The 18631-nt window shown below is 66.7% G+C and overlaps 11 protein-coding genes across 11 annotated transcripts; 6 read left to right on the plus strand and 5 right to left on the minus strand.

Moving 5' to 3' along the window:
- Window positions 1–32: 32 nt before the first annotated feature.
- MICPUN_99153 (hypothetical protein) lies at window positions 33–1396 on the plus strand (the record flags this gene model as incomplete). The annotated part of the gene is made up of 2 exons (XM_002499378.1): window positions 33–79; window positions 253–1396. 2 exons carry the CDS (start codon window positions 33–35, stop codon window positions 1394–1396), a joined length of 1191 nt encoding a protein of 396 aa, XP_002499424.1.
- A 595-nt stretch (window positions 1397–1991) lies between these two features.
- On the minus strand, window positions 1992–3087 carry MICPUN_67567 (predicted protein; the record flags this gene model as incomplete). The annotated part of the gene is made up of 1 exon (XM_002499849.1): window positions 1992–3087. A coding segment is annotated over one exon (1096 nt), but the record flags the coding sequence as incomplete, so codon positions are not given.
- Window positions 3088–3463: 376 nt separating this feature from the next.
- On the plus strand, window positions 3464–4264 carry MICPUN_56470 (predicted protein; the record flags this gene model as incomplete). Its single annotated transcript, XM_002499379.1, has 1 exon — window positions 3464–4264. One exon carries the CDS (start codon window positions 3464–3466, stop codon window positions 4262–4264), a length of 801 nt encoding a protein of 266 aa, XP_002499425.1.
- Window positions 4265–4300: 36 nt separating this feature from the next.
- Window positions 4301–7493, minus strand: MICPUN_56469 (expressed ef-hand domain-containing protein; the record flags this gene model as incomplete). The annotated part of the gene is made up of 2 exons (XM_002499850.1): window positions 4301–7302; window positions 7471–7493. 2 exons carry the CDS (start codon window positions 7491–7493, stop codon window positions 4482–4484), a joined length of 2844 nt encoding a protein of 947 aa, XP_002499896.1. The 3' UTR covers window positions 4301–4481.
- Window positions 7494–7781: 288 nt separating this feature from the next.
- MICPUN_56468 (predicted protein) lies at window positions 7782–9191 on the plus strand (the record flags this gene model as incomplete). The annotated part of the gene is made up of 1 exon (XM_002499380.1): window positions 7782–9191. The coding sequence occupies one exon, from the start codon at window positions 7782–7784 to the stop codon at window positions 9189–9191; it is 1410 nt and encodes a 469-aa protein (XP_002499426.1).
- Window positions 9192–9409: 218 nt separating this feature from the next.
- Window positions 9410–10007, plus strand: MICPUN_107822 (predicted protein). The gene has a single exon (XM_002499381.1). The coding sequence runs from the start codon at window positions 9427–9429 to the stop codon at window positions 9886–9888; it is 462 nt and encodes a 153-aa protein (XP_002499427.1). The 5' UTR covers window positions 9410–9426; the 3' UTR covers window positions 9889–10007.
- Window positions 10008–10089: 82 nt separating this feature from the next.
- On the minus strand, window positions 10090–11603 carry MICPUN_97075 (predicted protein; the record flags this gene model as incomplete). The annotated part of the gene is made up of 2 exons (XM_002499851.1): window positions 10090–11409; window positions 11550–11603. 2 exons carry the CDS (start codon window positions 11601–11603, stop codon window positions 10090–10092), a joined length of 1374 nt encoding a protein of 457 aa, XP_002499897.1.
- A 562-nt stretch (window positions 11604–12165) lies between these two features.
- On the plus strand, window positions 12166–13086 carry MICPUN_56465 (predicted protein; the record flags this gene model as incomplete). The annotated part of the gene is made up of 1 exon (XM_002499382.1): window positions 12166–13086. The coding sequence occupies one exon, from the start codon at window positions 12166–12168 to the stop codon at window positions 13084–13086; it is 921 nt and encodes a 306-aa protein (XP_002499428.1).
- A 67-nt stretch (window positions 13087–13153) lies between these two features.
- MICPUN_56464 (predicted protein) lies at window positions 13154–14278 on the minus strand (the record flags this gene model as incomplete). The annotated part of the gene is made up of 1 exon (XM_002499852.1): window positions 13154–14278. The coding sequence occupies one exon, from the start codon at window positions 14276–14278 to the stop codon at window positions 13154–13156; it is 1125 nt and encodes a 374-aa protein (XP_002499898.1).
- Window positions 14279–14432: 154 nt separating this feature from the next.
- Window positions 14433–15545, plus strand: MICPUN_56463 (predicted protein; the record flags this gene model as incomplete). Its single annotated transcript, XM_002499383.1, has 1 exon — window positions 14433–15545. The coding sequence occupies one exon, from the start codon at window positions 14433–14435 to the stop codon at window positions 15543–15545; it is 1113 nt and encodes a 370-aa protein (XP_002499429.1).
- A 13-nt stretch (window positions 15546–15558) lies between these two features.
- Window positions 15559–18191, minus strand: MICPUN_56462 (JmjN/JmjC protein; the record flags this gene model as incomplete). The annotated part of the gene is made up of 1 exon (XM_002499853.1): window positions 15559–18191. One exon carries the CDS (start codon window positions 18189–18191, stop codon window positions 15621–15623), a length of 2571 nt encoding a protein of 856 aa, XP_002499899.1. The 3' UTR covers window positions 15559–15620.
- Between the last annotated feature and the right edge of the window lie 440 nt (window positions 18192–18631).

Here is an 18631-nt window from a genome sequence, read left to right on the forward strand (position 1 = left end):
CGCGACGGGTCCCGACGACGAGCGCGCGCGGCATGAAGGTGGTATTCCTGGACATGGACGGGGTGCTCGTCACGCGCAGGTGCGTCTCCGAGCCTCGCGACGCTCGCGCGCGCCGCCTCCCGTCCCGTCGGGGCGAGACAAAAATCGCGCGTCCACTCGTCATCCTCCATTCGCCGTCGCCGTCCGCGGAACCCCAACCCACGATGACGCGCGTCGCCCCTGCTCACCGTTCCCGATCTCCTCCTCACGTAGCCCCGGCGTCGCGGAAGACGAGCTCGTCGATAACCTGCGGGAGCTCGTCGATCGCACGGGGGCGCGCCTGGTGCTCAGCTCCGACTGGCGGAGGTGCCCGCGCGCCCGCGACGAGTGCGCGCGCATCCTCGCGCGACGCGGCCTCCGGTTGCTCGACAGGACCCCCGAGCACGGATCGCCGTACACGCAGCATCGCGCGACGGAGATACTCGCGTGGATGGACGACCACAACGCGCGGGCCGAGGGAGGAGACGACGCGCGCGTCCCCCAGACCCCACCCGACCGTCGCTTCGCCTTCCCCCCCTCGGGTTTCGCCGCCCCCCTCGACCCGGTCACGCACTTCGTCGCGCTCGACGACCGCGCGCTGATCCGCGAGCTGTGCGGCGAGGCGCTCGTGGGCAGGCACATCATGACGCACGCGAGCGAGGGGCTGACGCGCGCCGCGGTGGACGCGGCGGCGGCGGCGCTCGGGGCATCGGACTCTGGGGGACTCGGTCGTCACACCCGGCTGTTGGACCCGGCTGTTCGGCTGGCGGTGACAAACAACGGCGTCGGCTCCCCCACGCCGTGGGCGGCGCCGTGCGACGAGGAGGTTTTTCCCCCGAGGCCGACGCGAACGCCATCGTCGTCACAGCATTCGCGGGGGTCCATCGACGACGGCGCCGTCCCGATGTTCGACGACGGGATGTCCCACGAATATAACGGCGCCTGCCTCGGGCGAGAGCGCGATGAAACGCCGACGGTCGGGTCGTTCCAACGGAGGCGCGCGGTCTCCCGTGGTCTCGCGCCGGGGACGCCGTCGCAGAGCTGGGAACGGCGCGAGTCCGGCGCGAGTCCGGCGTCGTCCGACGGCGAGTCCGCGGGCCCCGGTCGTCGCGTGCATCGCCGCCTGGCTCCGAGGTCGAGTCCCCATTCGGGAATCGTGCATGGTATCGTGGGTAGGTCAGTCGGGACCACCCCGGGGACGCCGCCCCGCCGGCGTCCGGACACGGCGGCGAGCTCGCAGCGGGGAGGGGGCAGCCGCGGGGGACCGGGCGGCGGGGCGGGCGGCGGCGGCGGGGGCGGCGGCGGGCTGTCCAGGACGAGCTCCGCGGCGTCGCTGCTAATAAACTGCGGCGGGTCGTGGCCGCCGCGGGTGCCGTGAAGAGGGTGCCGTGAAGAGGTCGTATTAAACATCCATTCATTCATCAATCAGTTAACTCTGTGGTGACCTTTGAAGATATCACAGCGGTGAGGTATCGCGCGGGGCGGCGACCGAGCCGCGTCGTCGTCGTCGTCTCAGCCTCGCTTGGTCCTCCTCTTGGTGGCCGTCTTGGGAGCCTCGTCCTCCTCCTCCTCCCCGTCAGCCCCGTCCTCCTCGGCTGCGTCGTCGGCGGGCTCGTCGTCCGGTTCGGTCTCGTCCGTCTTCTTAGCCTTGGCCGCCTTCTTGCCCTCCTTCTTCTTCGCCGCCGACTTCTTGGCGTCCTCGCCAGATGATCCCGCGAAGAGATCCGCGACGGCGGTGAAGAGCAACGCGACGATAAGCGCCACGCCCACGCAAAACGCGTAAAAGGCCGCGACATTATCCGGGTTCTCGAGGACGGTGGCAAAGTCGTTGAGCTTGTCGCCGAGGGCGCCGGGGGCGACGGCGGCGACGCCGGAGACGGCGTCGACGACCATGCCCTTGAACCCGCGCCCCGGGGAGACGGCTTCCTCGGCCTTCTTCGCCTCTTCGGCATCCTTGACGTCCTTGACCGTCTTCAACGCCTCGTACTTGGGGCGCCACTGGGTCTCCTGGAGCTCCTTGGCGGCGACGTCGTCGGCGGCGACGAGGACGTTGTCGACGACGAGGCCCTTGGACATGGTCCAGATCTCCATCGCGACGGCGCCGACGGAGCCGACGTTGGCGAGGGGGTTTTCGTCTTTGAAGTGCTTGGGGTTGGGAATCTTGCGCGGCGCCCACGGGCCCTTGTACTCGGGGTTGTCGATCATCGGCGGGTACCACTTGCCCTTGTAGTCGGGGTTGTGCTTCTTCGGGCGGACCCACTCGCCGCATCCCGGTCCTTTGGTGCACAGCGGGTTGGGAACAATCGGCGCCTCCCAATCGCCGTCCTCGTCGTCGTCCCAGTCATCCGGCTTGACCGCGTCCGGGTCTTCAATCTCGGCTGGTTCGTCGTCGAGCCAGCCCTCGGGCTTGACGGCGTCCTCGTCGTCGATCTGCATCGGCGCGTCCTCGTCCCAGTCTTCGGGCTTGACCGCGTCGGGATCGTCAATCTTGGGCGCGTCGACCCAATCGTCGGGTTTGGAATCATCCGGGTCGTCAATCTCCTCCGGGGGGTTAAACGGGGGGTCGAAGGAGTCGAAGAGGGAGCCCTGCGACTGCGTCTCGCCGTCCACCTTGACCTCGAACGTGTTATCGGGACGGACGACGAGGGTGTAGAGGTGCGGGAGACGGTCGAAGGGCACCGAGGGCGGCGATTTGAGGTGCTTCTCCTCGATGGTCCCGTCGGGCGAAGAATGGCGGAAGATGACGTGCACCTTGTTGGTCCCGCCGCACTTGTCGGGGCCGAACATGACGGTGTACGGGGTGTCGCCGTTGAGCGCGGCGCCGTCGTGGTCGCCGTGCGCGGTGAGGAACTTGAGGTACGCGCCTCCGCACTCGAGGCCGTCCTGGAGGGTCGCCTCGTACTGGAGCGTCAGGCCGTCTTTCGGATCGAAAGGCGTCGCGAGGGGCGCGGAGACGCCGTAGTGCTTGGCCGCCTCCGGGACGTAGAGGCCGTCGTCCTCGGTGCCGTCAGCCTTGACGACGGACGCGACGCCGGCGTACTTCTCGTCGGACGCGGGGGTCCACGCGCCCAGATCGCCGCCGGTGAACGTCTCGAGAAAGGCGACGGCGCCGGTGACCTCGACGGGGGTGAACGGGTGGACGGCGTCCGCGGCGGCGGCGGCGCCCTGGAGCGCCGCGCCGAGCGCCACCGCGCCGGTCGCGACGGTGATCAGCTTCATGATCGAGCGGGGTTGCGGGGGGCGGGACGGGGGGTGACGCGCCCTGTGCTGTGCGGGTCAGCGCGCGGGAAACGATCGTCAGATCGCCGATCGTCGTTTGGTTTTTCCAGTTTTTTCCAGGCCACGTGATTTTATCCAATCAGAACGCGGCATTCGTGGAGGAGGAAAGAGGAGCAACCGCAGCCAGCCACGACGCTTCGCCGATGCCCACTTTGCGCGTCGCGTGATGATATCCGTCGCGCGCGGGACCGCGCCGCGGGGCGCGCGCATCGGACGCGCGCGTGCATCCCCCGGCCGCATCGGGACGGCGCCAGCTGTGTCGTCCACGTCCGCCCCAAGGTCGCGCGTCGCGGTCGTCAGAGCGGCGCGCGTGGGCACCGGACGCTCGTCGTCGTCGTCGTCGTCGTCGTCGTCGTCGTCGTCAGATGCGTCGGGCGTCTCGCGCCGCGCCGCGCTCGCCGGTAAGGCGTTATTCACCCTCGGCGAGGCGTTCATCTTCCCGTGGGCCACCGAGGGCGCCACCCGGCCGAAATCGCCCGCCACCGCGACGCTCGCGCCGTTCTCCCCCGCGTGGCTTTCATCCATCCTCTACACGGAGACGGACCCAGACGCCAAGGCTTCCGCCAAGGCGGCGCTCCTCCTGGGCGAGGCGCTCCAGGCGGAGGGAAAGCACGCGGAAGCGATAGGAAAGTTCGAGGAGGTCTACGCCCTCGCCCCGACCGAGTACAAGATGTGCCAGAGGGCCGGTCTTCGCACGGCGGTGAGCTACAAGGCCATGTCCACCAGGCTCGGCGACGAATACGACAAAAAGGCCAACGAAGCCAAGCAGGTGGTGTGGTGGTGGGGGCGGGGCACGCGGTGGCCGGGGTGGTACATCGTGGCGTACCTGTCCGCCCGGAACGTCTGGTTCGAAACGAGGGAGGACCCGGTCGGGGCGTTCACCGCGACGGAGGGGCTGGCGGTGCTGGTGCCGATATGGCTCGGGCTCCTATACACTCTCGTCACGTTCGGCATCCCGGACTACTGATCCCAACTGACGACGACGACCGAAACCCCTTTTTTTGCCGACGCTCTCGTCGTGACTCGCTCGCTGTATTCGTAACACTTAGCAAAAGACGCTCGTTGAATTGAATATCTCTTATGTAGAATGCGACGAATCGTTTCGTCCAGTCCCTTCGCGGCGGATCATTTCCGAGACTGCATTTGCGCGTGACGTTTGGGAATACCCCTCGCATACGAATCGCTCACTCCTCCTCCTCCTCCTCCTCCGAGTCGGAGGACTCCAGCTGCGGCAGTCGGCCCCTCGGCGACGGCGACGCCGCCCCGACGGACCCGTCGGGACCCAGCGCCGCGAGCAGCTCCTCCGCGCCGCCGCCGCCGCCTCGCCCCTCACCCAGCGCCAGCACCGCCTCGAGCTCCCGCTCCAGGTCCGCGTACCTCTCCTCGCCGGTGCGCTCTTGCGTCGGGGGGCGCATGAGGTCGCCCACGAACCCGGTTCCGCCCGCCGAGTACGCGTCGCTGACGCGCGCGGATCTCGGCCTCGGCGTCGACCCGCCCGGCATCTTAAACTTGAGCGTTTCGGGTTGGAACGTGTACTTGGACATCTGCTCCGCCTCAATCTCCGCGGCGAGCTGCTCGAGCTTCTGCTTCGATCGTTGGCCCTCCGCGATGAGCTTCTCGTAGTACGGGGTGTTCTGGTCCCAGCCGAGCTTGCGCTGCCTCGCCTCGGCGAGCTTCTTGGTGCGCTCGAGCGATACGCCAATCTTGGCGTCCTCCGCACCCTTCTTCTCCGCGAGCTCAGCGGCGGCGACAGCCTGCTCCGCCTTGAGCGCCCTGTACCCAGACTTCTGCGCGAGGTAGGCCCTGGGGCCGGTCCTGGTCTTCGCCAGGTGCGCCTCCATTCCCTCCACGAACTTCTCGACGTCGACGGGACCGTCGCCGAGCTTCGCGGCGGTGGCCTCGACGTCCTCCTTCATCTGCTTGACGTCGTGCTCGGACACCTCGTCGCGCTGCCCGCCCCTGGTCAGCACGGAGCCGTGGGAGCCGTGGGAGACGCTGTCCACGCTGTGCTCCTTGCTGAGCTCGCCGTGCTTCCCGGGGGAGTCGCCGCCGCCCGTCTTGAGCAGCCGGTGCTCCCATCCGCCCGCCTTGACCAGAGCCGCGAGGTCGACGACGCCGCGGCCATCTGAGTCGAGAGCGCGGAATATGCGACGGAGCTTCCTGCGCCTGAGCGCCGCCGCGAGATCCCTGCTCCGCTCGCTCTTGAGAACCGCGCTCGCCTCCTCCTTGAGGCGCTCGTCGTCGCGCATGCGAAGCAGCTCGCGCTTATCGTCAAACTCGGATCTGTTGGCGTAGAGCAAGTCGTGGATGGGCATGTTCGCCGGGTTTCTGGGAAACTGGGGCGCCCGCCCCGTCTGCGGCTTGCCGAGCTTGCCGTACATCTCGTCCGCCAGCCTCTCCCTGTGCTGCTCGCTGCGAACCGCGGACGCCTGCAGCCGCTGCACGACGCGATCGTGGTTCACGGTGGGCGCGTGAAACGGACCCGGCGCGTTCTCCGAGTCGTCGCCGCCGCCGCCGCCCGCGATGCCCTGCTCCTCCGCCACGCGATGGGCGTTTGGGTGGAAGGTGTGCTCCTGCGCCTTCCACGCCTCGTACTCCTCCTGGCGCATCTGGCGGCGGTTCGCGTCGAAGTACAGCTGGTCGTGATGGTTGAGGCCGCGGTCGCGGAGGTTGTCCAGTCGGCCGCGCATCATCTCCTTGGACTTTGCGTTGATCTTTGGTCGAAACGTGCAGTCGCGAAGCTCCTTCTTCTCCATCTCCATCTTGATCTCCGCGAGCTTGCCGTACTTCTCGCGAACCTTGGTGCCGTCCCCTAGCTTCTCCCACGCAGCCTCCGGGCGCTTGAGGTGCTTGGCGTAGGCGGAAATCTCGGGTTGCATCGTCACCTCCCGCAGCTCCTCTCTCTCGCGTTCCTCTCGAGCTCGACGCGCCATCTCCTTCCTCGCCTCCGATCGCTGCGAGGCTTCGGCGTAGAGGCGCTCGTTGTAGGAGGAGTACTCGCCCGCGGTGCGGTTGCGCATGAGCTCGCGGGAAACCTTGGACATGACGCTCTTGCGCGCCGTCTTGGCGGCTTGAGCCGCGATCTTCTCGCTCTCCTCCTTTTGCTTCTCAATCTCCCTCTCGCGCTCCTTCTTCTCCATCGCCTTGGTGTAGAGCTTATCGAACACCTGACCAGGGGGCTGGATCTCGTCGGGGTACCGCTCCTTGTTTCTTTCTCGAAGCTTCTGGATGTCCTCCTCGAACTCCTTGCGCTTTCCGGGCCCGGCGCCGAAGATGAACTTCTTCGGTTTGGAGGTGACGTGCTTGACCCAGTCGTCGAGGATGAGGCCATCCTTGCCGTATTTGCGCAGCGCGAACCGCTCGCGCTGCAGCTGCCTGGCTTCCTCCTCCTCCATCTTATCGCGGTCGTACTCGCGGTAGTTTGTGGACGAGAAGGCGCTGTACTTCTTCCCCTTGGGCTTGTCCTTGAGCTGGAACATTCGGCTAAACTCCGCCTTGGACAGGACGCCGTTGCCGTCCTTGTCCCAACGCTGCAGAAACTCGGTCAACGCCGCCCGCTGAACCACCATCTTGTCCGTCTTGGGGTCGAAGACGATGATGGAGGTCAACCCGAGCGCGCGGACCGTCTCCGACGACTTCAGCAGAGCCTCCTGAAGCTCGGCGATGCTCACGTCGCCGTCGCCGTTTTGGTCCAATCGCTTGAAGAGCTTCGCGGCCATCTCCTCCTTCAGCCTCCGCTCCTCCTCCGCCTTCGCCTTCTGCCTCGCGGAGTTGATCTTACTGTGCGCCACCTTCGGACCGGTCTTGGCGATGTCCGCGGCCTGGCGCTTGGCCTTGTCGAGCGCCTGCGCGAGCTTGACCGCCAGGGGCATCATGATCGTCTGCGAGAACCCCTTGTCCTGGCAGAATTGCCTCGCGAGCTTGACGGGGTCCTCGCCGTACCGGATGTCCACGCGCTCGTAGGGGCCGGCGCCGAAGTCCACTTCGACCGCCGCCGTGATTTCCCTGAAGGAACGAGTCGATGGATCGGTGAACGTCAGTGGGTGGTGCGGGGGCTCGGCGGGTTGCAGAATTTGGGCATTTTGCACGCGTAATTTTGGAAAATCGGCGAAACGGGGGCGCGTCGGGTGGGACGGGCCCCGGGGCGGGGTTCGGAAGAGGCGCCGGGCTCACCTCGGTTTTTGGAAGGACACCATCGTTACTCGCCGGCCTCGCGGGCGTGGCCGCGTCTCTCGCGCCTGAATCGAGTGCCCTCCGTGACCGCCCGTGATCGGCCCAAAGAGGATACCGTGCCAAAAAATTGTTCCCGGCCGGTTGACCTCCGGCCGGACTTTAATGGAAATTGTCACAAACGCAGACTGTGGCGCTGTGCCGTGCGAGAGCCGCTCGTTTTGCCACCGTGTCCTTTGTCCGTGTTTGAATGGTCGGCGAATTTGACCTCCAAACGTCGGGGCGCTTTCCCTCGAGCGCGCCGCGGTGCGAAGATGGCGGTACCGCCCGCGGACGATATCGTCCCCAAGGGCAAGCCGAAGCGGCTGAGCTACACCCGCGAGAAGACGGGCTGGGGCAAGGCCGCCTTCAAGCTTCGGTTCATCCCGTTCCTCGGCGGTCCCAAGGAGCGGGATGAAGATATTTTCGAGGACCCCGACGGGGGGTCCGACGCGAACGGGGTTGGGTCCGCGATCCCCGCGCTGCAGCCCACGAGCAGCGTGAAGAGCGACCTCGGCATCGTCCCCAAGGTCAAGGGGAAGCGGTTCGCCGGCGTCGAGGGCGGTGGAACCACGTGGGTCGTCGCGATCTCCGAGGGCGTCCCGGAGAACATCGTGGAGCGCGCCGAGTTTCCCACGACGGACGACCCGATGGTGACGCTCGGGGGCGTGCGCGCGTGGCTCGACGCTCGCGCCGCGGAGGGCAGGTTCGACGCCATCGGCATCGCCACGTTCGGCCCCGTCGACCTCGACAAGAACTCCCCCACCTACGGCTACATCACCCACTCCCCAAAGCCCGGGTGGGCCGACGTCGACGTCCTCGGCATCCTCGCCGACGGATTCGATTGCCCCGCCGGATTCGACACGGACGTGAACGCGCCGGCGCTGTCAGAACTCTCGGCGATGCGCAGGGAGATGGCCATCGACGCCGGGGCGGGCGACGGGGGTGCCGAGGGTGCCGAGGGTGCCGAGGACTCCATCCAGAACCTGTGCTATGTCACCGTCGGCACCGGCGTCGGCGTGGGCGTCGTGTGCGGCGGCCAGCCCGTGCACGGGCTGAGCCACCCGGAGGCGGGGCACATCCGAGTCGCGAGGCTGCCGAGGGACGGCATGCCGGGCGAACCGGGCGCGTTCGAGGGCGGATGCCCCTACCACGCGGACTGCGTCGAGGGCATGGCGAACGCGTCGGCCATCGCTCGGCGATGCGGGTGCCGCGTCGGCGAACTGAGCGAGGTGCCCGACGACCACGACGCGTGGGACGCGGCGGCGCATTACCTCGCGGGACTCTGCTCGGTGCTGGTCATGACCGCGAGCCCGCAGCGGATCGTGCTCGGGGGCGGGGTGCTGCAGCGGAAGACGCTGGTGACGAAAGTGAGGGCGCAGCTCAAGCGGCAGCTGGGTGGGTACGTCGCGCACGATCTCGTCTCGTCCAAGCGCGGGTTGGTGGAGTTCATCGTGAGCTCCAAGCTCGGCAACGACGCCGGCATCGTCGGCGCGCTCGCGGTGGCGGAGAAGGCCAAGGCGGACTGGGAGCGGGAGAGGGAGGGCGGGTGGGGGCGAGCGGGGGGTAAGCGGAGGTACGGGTGGAGGGAGCACCTGCTGCACTTCGGGATCGGGGTGTTTAGCTCGTTGGTCACGCTCAAGGTGGTGGATGGCAAGATCACGGTGGGGAAATTCGTCTTCTGAGACGAGAGCCCCGAGGTGCACAGCCCCGTTGCCGATTCCTGTACTCTTAGGAACTCGGGGCCGACTCTATGGCGAAATTAACTCAAAAACAAACCCCCAAAACTTTGCCCTTCGGTCTGATTTCGGACCGATTTCGGGACGCAGCTGTTGAACGAACCGTGAGCCCCGAAACGTCACCTCCGATTGAATTCCGATCGCCTCGCCACTCAGATCGCTCGCGACGCAGCGGAACGTCATGTCCCGCGTCCACAACGTCCTCGCGCTCTTCGCGCTTCTCGCCCTCGCAGGCGCCGCCAACGCCGCCACCACCCCCGAGGGCGTCGCGTACCTCCAGGCTAACAAGCTCAAGGATGGCGTGATCGAGCTCCCGTCCGGGCTCCAGTACCGCGTGCTCGTGGAGGGCCCCGCGGGGGGACCGAGCCCGGGCCCCTCCACCCGCTGCGCCTGCCACTACCGCGGCACCACGATCGACGGGAAGGAGTTCGACTCGTCCTACAAGCGCGGCCAGCCCACCGAGTTCGCGCCCAACCAGGTCATCGCCGGCTGGACCGAGGCGATGCAACTCATGAAGGAGGGCGACAAGTGGGAGCTGGTCATCCCGAGCGAGATCGCGTACGGAGACAGGCAGATGGGCCCGGACATCACCCCCGGGGCCGTCCTCGTGTTCACCCTCGAGATCGTCAAGGTTGGCGTCTAAACGAAATCGTCGCGCACGGACGAGACGAAGCGAGGGGCATCCTACAAGCGGGGGGGAAGACCCGGGCGCGCGTCCCGATTTCTCGATCGTCATTGATATTCACACCACCGATTGATATTCACACTCAACGTTAAAAGCAAATGCAAACGCGTCGCTCCCTCCTCCTTCCCCCCCGGCCACGCACGAGCCGTGTTGGATGGATCACACCCCCTTCGCGGTCATGACGGCGAGGAACTCGTCGTAGTCAATCTTGCCGTCCTTGTTGGTATCCGCCGCCTCCATGAAGTCGTTCACGTCGCCAAACTCGCGGTCGAGGCCGAAATCCGTGATCACCTTCTGAACCTCGAGGCGCGAGATGTACCCCGAGTTGTCCTTATCGAAGTACGCGAACGCCCGCGCCAGGTTATCCTCGTTCTCCATCTTGGCGGTGGACAGCGTGGCGGCGATGAACTCCTCGTAATCCAGCGAGCCGTTTCCGTCCATGTCCATCGACTGGACGAGTTCCGCAACCTCGGAGGCGGCCTTGTCCACGCCCTTCTTGCGGAGACCCTCCATGAGCTCTGAGATGGTGACAGTGCCGCTGCGATCCGAGTCGAACGCCTGGAACACCTCCTTCATGCCCGCGATCTCCTCCTTACTCAGAGTCTTTGCCACCGCGAGCATTCCCATCTTCTTGAACTTGTTCATCGCCGCAAACTTACGCATGCGGGACAGGACGACGTCCTCGAGCTGTGCGTCGCTCGCGTCGCCGTCCTCCCGAACCCACGGGTGATTCAGCACCTCCTGCGCGGTGGCGCGCTGCTTCGGGTCGGACACCAGCATCTTGCGCACCACGTCCTTGGCTCCCTCAGAGATCTTGTCCCAGGGATCCGATCTCAGATCGTACTTACCCTTGAGAACCTCGTCGAAGATGGCCTGCTCGGACTGCGCCCAGAACGGCGGCACACCCGCGAGGAGGATGTACAGGATCACCCCCGCGCTCCAGATGTCCGCCTCGTTGCTGTAGTTGCGCTTCAAAACCTCCGGCGCGACGTAGTAGGCGGAGCCCACGATGTCGTGAAAGTGCTGCTGGGGCTCGAAGTAGGTCGACAGGCCGAAATCGATAGCCTTGATCGCCGCGTCCGGTTCCGTCGTCTTCAGCACGAAGTTCTCGGGCTTCAAATCGCGGTGGATGACGCCCAGGTTGTGGCAGTGCGCGACGGTTCGCATCATCGTTCGGAAGATGGTCGCCGCGTCCTTCTCGGAGTAGTGCCCCCTGGCGACGATGCGGTCGAAGAGCTCGCCGCCCTTGCACAGCTCCATGACGATATAGATGTGCTTGCTGCCCTCGTAGGCGTCGATGAGCTCGACGACGTTCGGGTGATCGCCGAGGTGGTGGAGGATGCTGATCTCGCGGCGCACGTCCTCGATGTCCTCAGCGCTCACCAGCTTTCGCTTCGCGATCGCCTTGCACGCGGCTTCGCGCTTGGTCGTCTTGTGGGAGACGAGGTATGTGGTGCCGAACTGGCCCTTGCCGAGCTCCTGTTGGGGTTGGAATCGCGGGGGTCGTTCGGGGTCAGGGGCGCGGGCCGGGGCCGGGGACGACTAATCGGGGCTGAACATTTTTGGGACGCATTTGGGAGTCGGAGGGGCGCGGGGGGTCGGGGCGGGGAGGCGCGCACGTTGTGGAAGACGTAGTGGTCGTTGACGTCGGGGGTCTCGCGGCCGAGGATCATGCCCGTGCGGCGGCCGATGGTGGCCTGCGCGCCATTGCCGCCCGCGGCGGGCTTGGCGGGCCTCCTGGGCTCGGGACGCCTCTCCGAGGGGCTCTGTCGTCGAGGAGGATGAGGGCGACGATGAGCAAATGAAGAGAATCGCGGGACGGGGGCGTCGCGGGGCGTAGAGGGCGAGGGTGCGGGGTTTCGCAGGGCGTTTCAGTCGCGGGCACTCACCGGACCGCCTTTACTCAGACAGGGACCCATGTCGTCGCGTTGCTCGCGGGCGCGGCGACTGCCAGCCGCGTTGGACCCGGAAACGTGATTTTGCCAAATGCTGCGTCACAACACTCCAAGCCTCTTCGAAGCGGCGCGGATGCTCCAATGGTTTTATCCCGTACGCGTATGCGCAATCAAGGTGAAGCTGGAAAATAGCGAGTTTTGTTTGGAGAAATCATACCTGATATGACTGACATACCGTGTCACACCTTTTAGTGATTATGGTTAACCCTTCGCAGTTTGCGGATAACTCCGATGGACAACCCGAGCTCCAACGCCACTCCACGAAGGACCGCGACGAGCCATGCAAGCGCTCGTCGGGACGTCGTCGGGGCATCGCCTCGCGGCGCCAGCGCCTCGAAGACCTCGGTATCGCGCAGCCTCGGTCAGAGCCTCGAGCGGCACCGACGCGGGCCCCTCCTCCGATGACGACGGGCGCGAAGCGTCGGCGGGCGCGGGGGACGCCAGTAGCACTAAAGTCGATCGGATCCAGGCGGGTTCCTTCTCGCAGACCGCCGCGATCGACCTGCTGTCGAAGTCCGCCGACAACCCGTGGAGCGTGAACACGTACCACAGCAAGCGCGCCGCGCACAGGGTCAACGAGCTGGGCGACATCATCGGCGAGGACGACGCCCCCGAGAACATCCTCAACCAGCCCGGGTGGGACGACGCGGGAAAGCTCAGGTTCTGCGTCGCGACGGTGGCGGACGAGCTCGGGGTGTCGCGCGAGGACGTGGAGGGAAAGATGCGACAGCTGTTCAAACTCGCGCCGGGGATCGAGAGGCGCGTGGGGGAGGTCAAGGTGGCGGACATCGTGCGAATGGTTGCCTCGCTCAACGACGTCGTCAAGGCGTTCACGAGGCTTCGCCAGATGCTGCCAACCGCGGACTTGGGGAAGATCGTGGAGGGGCGACCGGGGATCTTACTCGAGGATCTCGACGCGCTCGAAGTTCGCATCGGAAACCTCCGGAAGGCGACGCCCAAGCTCAACTGGGACGCCATACTGACGGACTTTCCCGTGCTCTTCTCCGTGCGCGATCCCGCCGGCGCGTGCGAAGAACTCGCTGCGAAATTTCCGAAACAGGACGCGACGCAAATCATCGGACGGAATCCATCGATCCTGCTGAGCACCCAACGCGGCGACGACATGATATCGTACGACAACGGGAGCCTGAAGCAGGTGCGGGCGACGGTGGCCGGGGACGGCACCAGCAACGGATGGTGAGAGCGCGCAAACACGTACCTTCGTAACTTTGTAAAATCGTAAATCGTCTGCTTCGTCTCCTCGCCACTCACGCGGGGGCGTTGGTCCTGCTCTCCAGCTCCGTGATCCTGGCCATCGTCCCCGTCTTCAAGAATTCGTCGATCTTCTCCGCCAGGCCCTTCCCGACGCCCTTCACCTTGGTCGGCCCCGCCTTCGCGCAAGCCTTTCCGCTGGTGATGGCGTAGTCCAGGTCCCTAATCTCCATCGCCGCAGACTTGTACGCCCTGAGCTTGAACGCGTCCGCTTCCTTGTGCTTCGTCTCGAGCCGCACGAGGTGGTCCAGGCACGACGCCAACGCGCTGTTATCCGGATGTTTCGCGGGGGGACCGCCGGCGGCCTCCTCGGCAGTCAGCGGCGGATACAACTCCCGGAGCGCCTTGAGCGTCGCGGCGCCGTCCCATTTCCCGTCTGCATTCCTCGTCGCCAGGAGTTGCGCGCCGATCTCCGACCTGGCGCCCTCCGCCGGGAGCTGGAAGCCGAGTGCGGTGGCGATGTCGTTGACGGCGGCGGCGGCGTCCTTGCCGGCGAACGACTCGAATCCCGGCGGGAACTCGGCTTCGGCGACGGATGCGCCCTTGGGCGCTCCGGGCTTCTCGGGCTCTGGCGCGGGATCGTGCAGATCTCGCCACGGCAACCGCGTCACCTCGCCCGGGCGAGCGGTGAAGTAGCACTTGACGCGAATGCCGATGCTCTCGTCGAAGCTTCCGCGGCAGGTCCAATCGCCCTGACCCCCGTGCGCGTCCAGCGACGCGTACGCAACCTTCAGCTTGCCCGTGACGCATCGCGGGCAGGGCGGGATGGCGCCGAAGAGCTCGCCGTCCACGCACCTCGCCACCAGGTTTGCCTTGTTCGCGGGGCCCTTCACGACGCGGTTGGCCTTGAGCCACTGGTTGAGCTCCGTCACGGACATCGCGCTGTACTTCTCGGTGAGCTCGGGGCTCTGGTCGTACGAAGTGATGTCCACGCCGTAGTCGAGATTCGCCTCCTGCTTCTTCTCCTTCGGGGCGCCACCGTCCGTTTCGGGTTTGGCCTTCGACGCCTTGGGCTTCGACTTCTTCTTCGACGGTTTCTCTACGGGCGACGCCTCCGCGGAGGGCGCGAAGTCATCGTCCGAGTCGTCGTGGAGAACCTTGCGCTTGTTGTCCGCGACCATCGTGCTCGCAAGAATGAGATCGATCGGGGCTCTTCTAACTTGTTTCGAGTATGTCGAACGGAACAAGATCGAACCGCGCCGTCGTCGCACAGCCGCCCGAGCCGCGCTCCCGCCGCGGTTGCCTTCGGGTGCGCGCGTGACCTTCGCGAGACAGATGGGCGCGTGCTTGTCGTCCGACCAGAGCGGCGACTGGGAATCCAACTGGTATCCCGACCGACGAGTCGAGACGAGACGCGCACGACCGACTCGACGCGCGTCGTCGTGCGCGTGCAGTCCGCACTGCCCGGTCCCCCTGACGATGTGCCCCGCGTGCCCTCGCGTCCTTCGCCCGCGAGGAGGATGCGCGGTGGCGAGTCTTCTCGCACACGCCAAGGACCTCGCCCGGAAGGGGTGCGCGGGCCACTCGACGGTGAGAGACGCCGTCGCGCGCGCGGGGCGCGATGGCTTCACATGTCTCGGCTGCGAGGCGGTCGTCCGCGGCAAGCTCGCGACGCTCGACCACCTCGGCGCGTGCGAAGGCGCCCAGCGCCGGCTCGACGACGCGATGACTGCGATGCCCCCAACGCGTGCGAACGCCAACGCCAACGCCAACGCCAACGCGAACGCCGCCCGAGAACGCGAGGCGACCCTTCCGGAGATCCGACGGGCGCGTCGGGTCCGCGAGACGATGCGCACCGCGTGCTGGCGAGAGGGCGGGTGCGGCGACCCGGCGGCGTGGATGGCGTGCGTGACGCTGGGCGCGACGCGCGAGGGGTGGGGGCTCTCGTGGCGAAGGGACGAGTGGTGCGCGGCGTGCGGGGAGGAGTGTCGCGACGGCGCGGGGATGTTCGCGGCTTGCGGCGTGTGCAAGCGCGTGTGGCACTCGGAATGCGCGCCTCCGCCCCCGGGGGACGCGGGGGGCGCTTCTTCTTCAATCGACGCGCTTCAATCATCCGGCGCGCTTCTCCCGCCGGGCCAACGCGTGTACGGCGACGGGGACGAGGAGTGCGTGGTGTGCGCGGACGCGATCAGCGACCGCGTGTGCGTGCCGTGCGGCCACGTCGTGTACTGTGGGCCGTGCGCGAGCGTCGTGGTCGCGGCATATGGAGTCGGGTTCAGTGCGAAGAGGTGTCCGATATGCAGGGCGAACGTGCGGAGCGTCGCGCGCCTCGATCGGTTTCGGGACGAGAGGGGGCGCCACCTCGCCGAGGCGGCGGCGGCGGCGGAGGCGGCGGCGGCGGCGGAGGCGGAGGCGGCCGTCGACTTCGAAGCGCTCGGGGACCTCTAGCGATACCTCACGCGGTCGCGACGCATTCATCGGCGTATTCCTCGACTAAAGTAAAGGGCTTCACAAAAGTACTCCTCATCGCACCTGAGCCACGGCACGATCCGCGACGCCTCCAGCCTCCCTCGCCAGCTCCTCCAACCTCGCGCACTTCGCGTCCAACTCCTCCCCAGTGTGCCTGTAAAACATCGTGCTCCTGTGCGGGCCGCATCCGCACTCCTTCACGCAGCGCAGGCAATACAGACGCTTAGGCTTGCACTCGCATCTCACGCCCGCCCAGTTGAGGTCCGCCTGGCACTTGTGGCAGTCGCGCTCGAAGAGGTCCGGGGCCTCGTCGGTGCCGGCCATGCGGACCGAGTTGCCCACCCGGGACGGAACCGCCGCGGCTCTTCGCTCCTTCTCCCTCTCGACCCTCTCCCGCATCACCGCCGCCACCGTCGCGCAGTGACTCGGCCGTTCCTCGCACGCGTCGCACAGGGTGGCGAGAAGCTGATCGTGCGCCACGCTCTGGTACCGCCTGTCCCGCACGTACTGCTCCGTGGCCACGGCGCCGTAAGGGAGCCAGTCCACCGGCGCAAAGTTCACCGCCTCGGCGCAGTTAAAGCCGGTGTTGAACCCCGCGTGATACGCGTAGGGAAAGGTGATGATGTACGACCTCGGGTGCTGCTCGGCTCTGTACACCGGTATCCCCTCGTCTCGTAACACCTTCGGGGAGAGGATGGTCACGAGGGAGTGCAGCAAGTCGGGCTGCGCGTTGAAGAGATGGGGAAGGCGCCGGCGCATCACCTCCTCAAACTTTTCCGAGTACGCCGCCGGGATGGAGTACCAAACCTTTGGATCGCCAAAGTGGTGGTAGTTGACGCTGTAGAAGTGGTGGTCCTCGACGTGCCAGCAGAACGTGGACAGAGTCATGCCAAAGTACAGCCACGGCACCGTGATCCCCGTGGTGGCCTCCACGTGCTTGAGGCACGAGCTCGGGTTGTAAGGCATGTTGCACACGTTCCAGGGCGACGCGGCGTACTTCAACTGATCCGGGTTGTCGTCGCACGGGTCGTCCTTGTTCGTCAGCCCGCTGCCAACCTCCATCGTGGCGATGTCGGCGCCGTAGATGACCTCCACGCTCCGACCCGCGGGTGACTCGACCAGCCGCCAGAACTCCCCTTCCAAGTCGCGGATCGTCGCGTCGGCGGGAACACCGCCGGGGCGGCTAAAGTACTTGCGCTTGAAGTAGTCAGAGTACCGCTCCAGGGTCTTGACCGTGTGACGCTCGCCCGAGGTGAAGCCGTACTGCGCCAAGATCGCCTCCGCTTTCTTCTCCTCAGCCTCCGCCGAGGGTCCCGGGGGCGGCTTCTTCTTCTTATTCGCGACGGCGGGGTTTGTAGGGTTGTTCGGGTTGGAGTCGCCGGGACCGGGCGTGGCCTCTTTGGAGGCGGGCTCCGAGCTCTTCGCGCGCTCATTCGCACGCTCGTCGTCGTCGACCGCGCTCCCCGGGGGCGTATCGGGCGCGGGGGCCGCTTTCTGACCGCCGCCGCCGCCCATCCTGCCGCCATTTCCGCCCATCCTGCCGCTGTTTCCGCCCATCCTGCCGCCGCCCCCCGCGCCGCCGCCGAGCAAAAACCCGGGCGGAAAGGTCGCCGGATCGATCCCCGCCGCCTCCAGAGCCGCCCTGGCCCTCGCGGCGTTCTCTCTGGCCCGTTTGCTGGGTCCCGCGGGCCTGTCCTGAAGCTCGTTTACCGCCTGGATGCGAGTCCGGAACCGCAACTCGTCCTTATTCGGTAATCGAAACTCGGGTTGCCACGACGGCGGGCAGACTATGTTGCACACGCCGTACCTCTCAGCCTCCGGCCTGATCTTGTTGATGTACTCCAGAGGGTCGTTCGCCCACTCCTCCTCGGTCGGGTGGTACACCGGGACGGACGGGACGTCGTAGTGATGCGCGTCGTCCGGCTTGTACGCGCTCCTCACCGGCGGGCCCATGAGGCACGCGTAGCACCCGTGTCGGTTGTAATCGCACGCGTCGCATCCAAACACCGGCCACGAGGACGGCGCCGACGGTCCTTCGGAGGAGTCGCCGATGTGGGTGAGCGGCGGGGTGTAGGGCTGCGTCGGTTCGGGGGGCGGCGGCGGCAGCGGGATCTCGCGTCGGCCCGTCGGTCGTCGGTCGGCGGCGGTCGCGGTTGCGCCGCGTTTGGACCTGCCCGCGAGCGTGGACGTGGAGGGCGCGGAGCCGTCCTCGGGGGCGCCGTTCGGGGCGGTGTCCGTGTCTCCGTCGGCGCCCTCCTCGGCGCCGTCCTCGGCGCCGGCGGTGCCCTCGGCGACGGCTTTCTCCCTGGCGGCTTCCGCCTTGAGCCGATCCTCCTCTTTCCATCGCGCGATCATCTCCTCCTCGGCTCGCTCGCGTTCGGCCGCCGCCGCGGCGCGCTTCGCCGCCGCCTCGCGCCTGGCCTCGTCGGGATCGAACAGCTCGCGCTCGCGCTTGCCGGAGAGGATCTCCTTCGCGTTCGCGGCGGCCGCCCGGGAGGGTCGACGGCTGCTGGACCCCGGCGTCACTAATTTTGTCGCATCGGCGGGGGCGTGCGCAGCCACGGGGGACGCCTCCGGGGCGCCCACGACCTTCGCCACGCCGCTCTCGACGTTCTTCGCGTCCATCGATATCGTCTTTATTCAAACCGTGCGGTCAGGACGAGCGGGAAAAGCTCGCGTCGCCCGCTGGCGCCGGCCTCGCGACCCGTCTCGGCGGAGAGCAACCTTTCGGCAAAAAAACAATTGGGCGCGCGCCGGGTCTCCCTCGGAAAGGCGCGCGGGGCCTCGCTCGCGAACGGCTCGGACGGCAAACGACCGAGCGAACGCGTCGAGGGATGCGAACTCGTCAAGCTCGCGTCGCTCGCCTGAGATCAACCTCGTCGCGACCGGTCACCGGCGGCGGTTCTCGCAATGCCGCGCCCGCGCCAGCCCCCCCGCTTCGGAGCTTGTGAGCTTGTTGGGTTAGGCTTTCCGCATCGTCTGGGAATCGTCGCGATCTCGGATGATTTGCGCGCAACTGGATTATCTGTGCGCTTTTGGGCAATCCCATAACGGGGCGCACGGCC

This window comes from Micromonas commoda, chromosome 2, assembly GCF_000090985.2.
Source record: "Micromonas commoda chromosome 2, complete sequence".
In the NCBI taxonomy this organism is placed as follows: domain Eukaryota; kingdom Viridiplantae; phylum Chlorophyta; class Mamiellophyceae; order Mamiellales; family Mamiellaceae; genus Micromonas; species Micromonas commoda.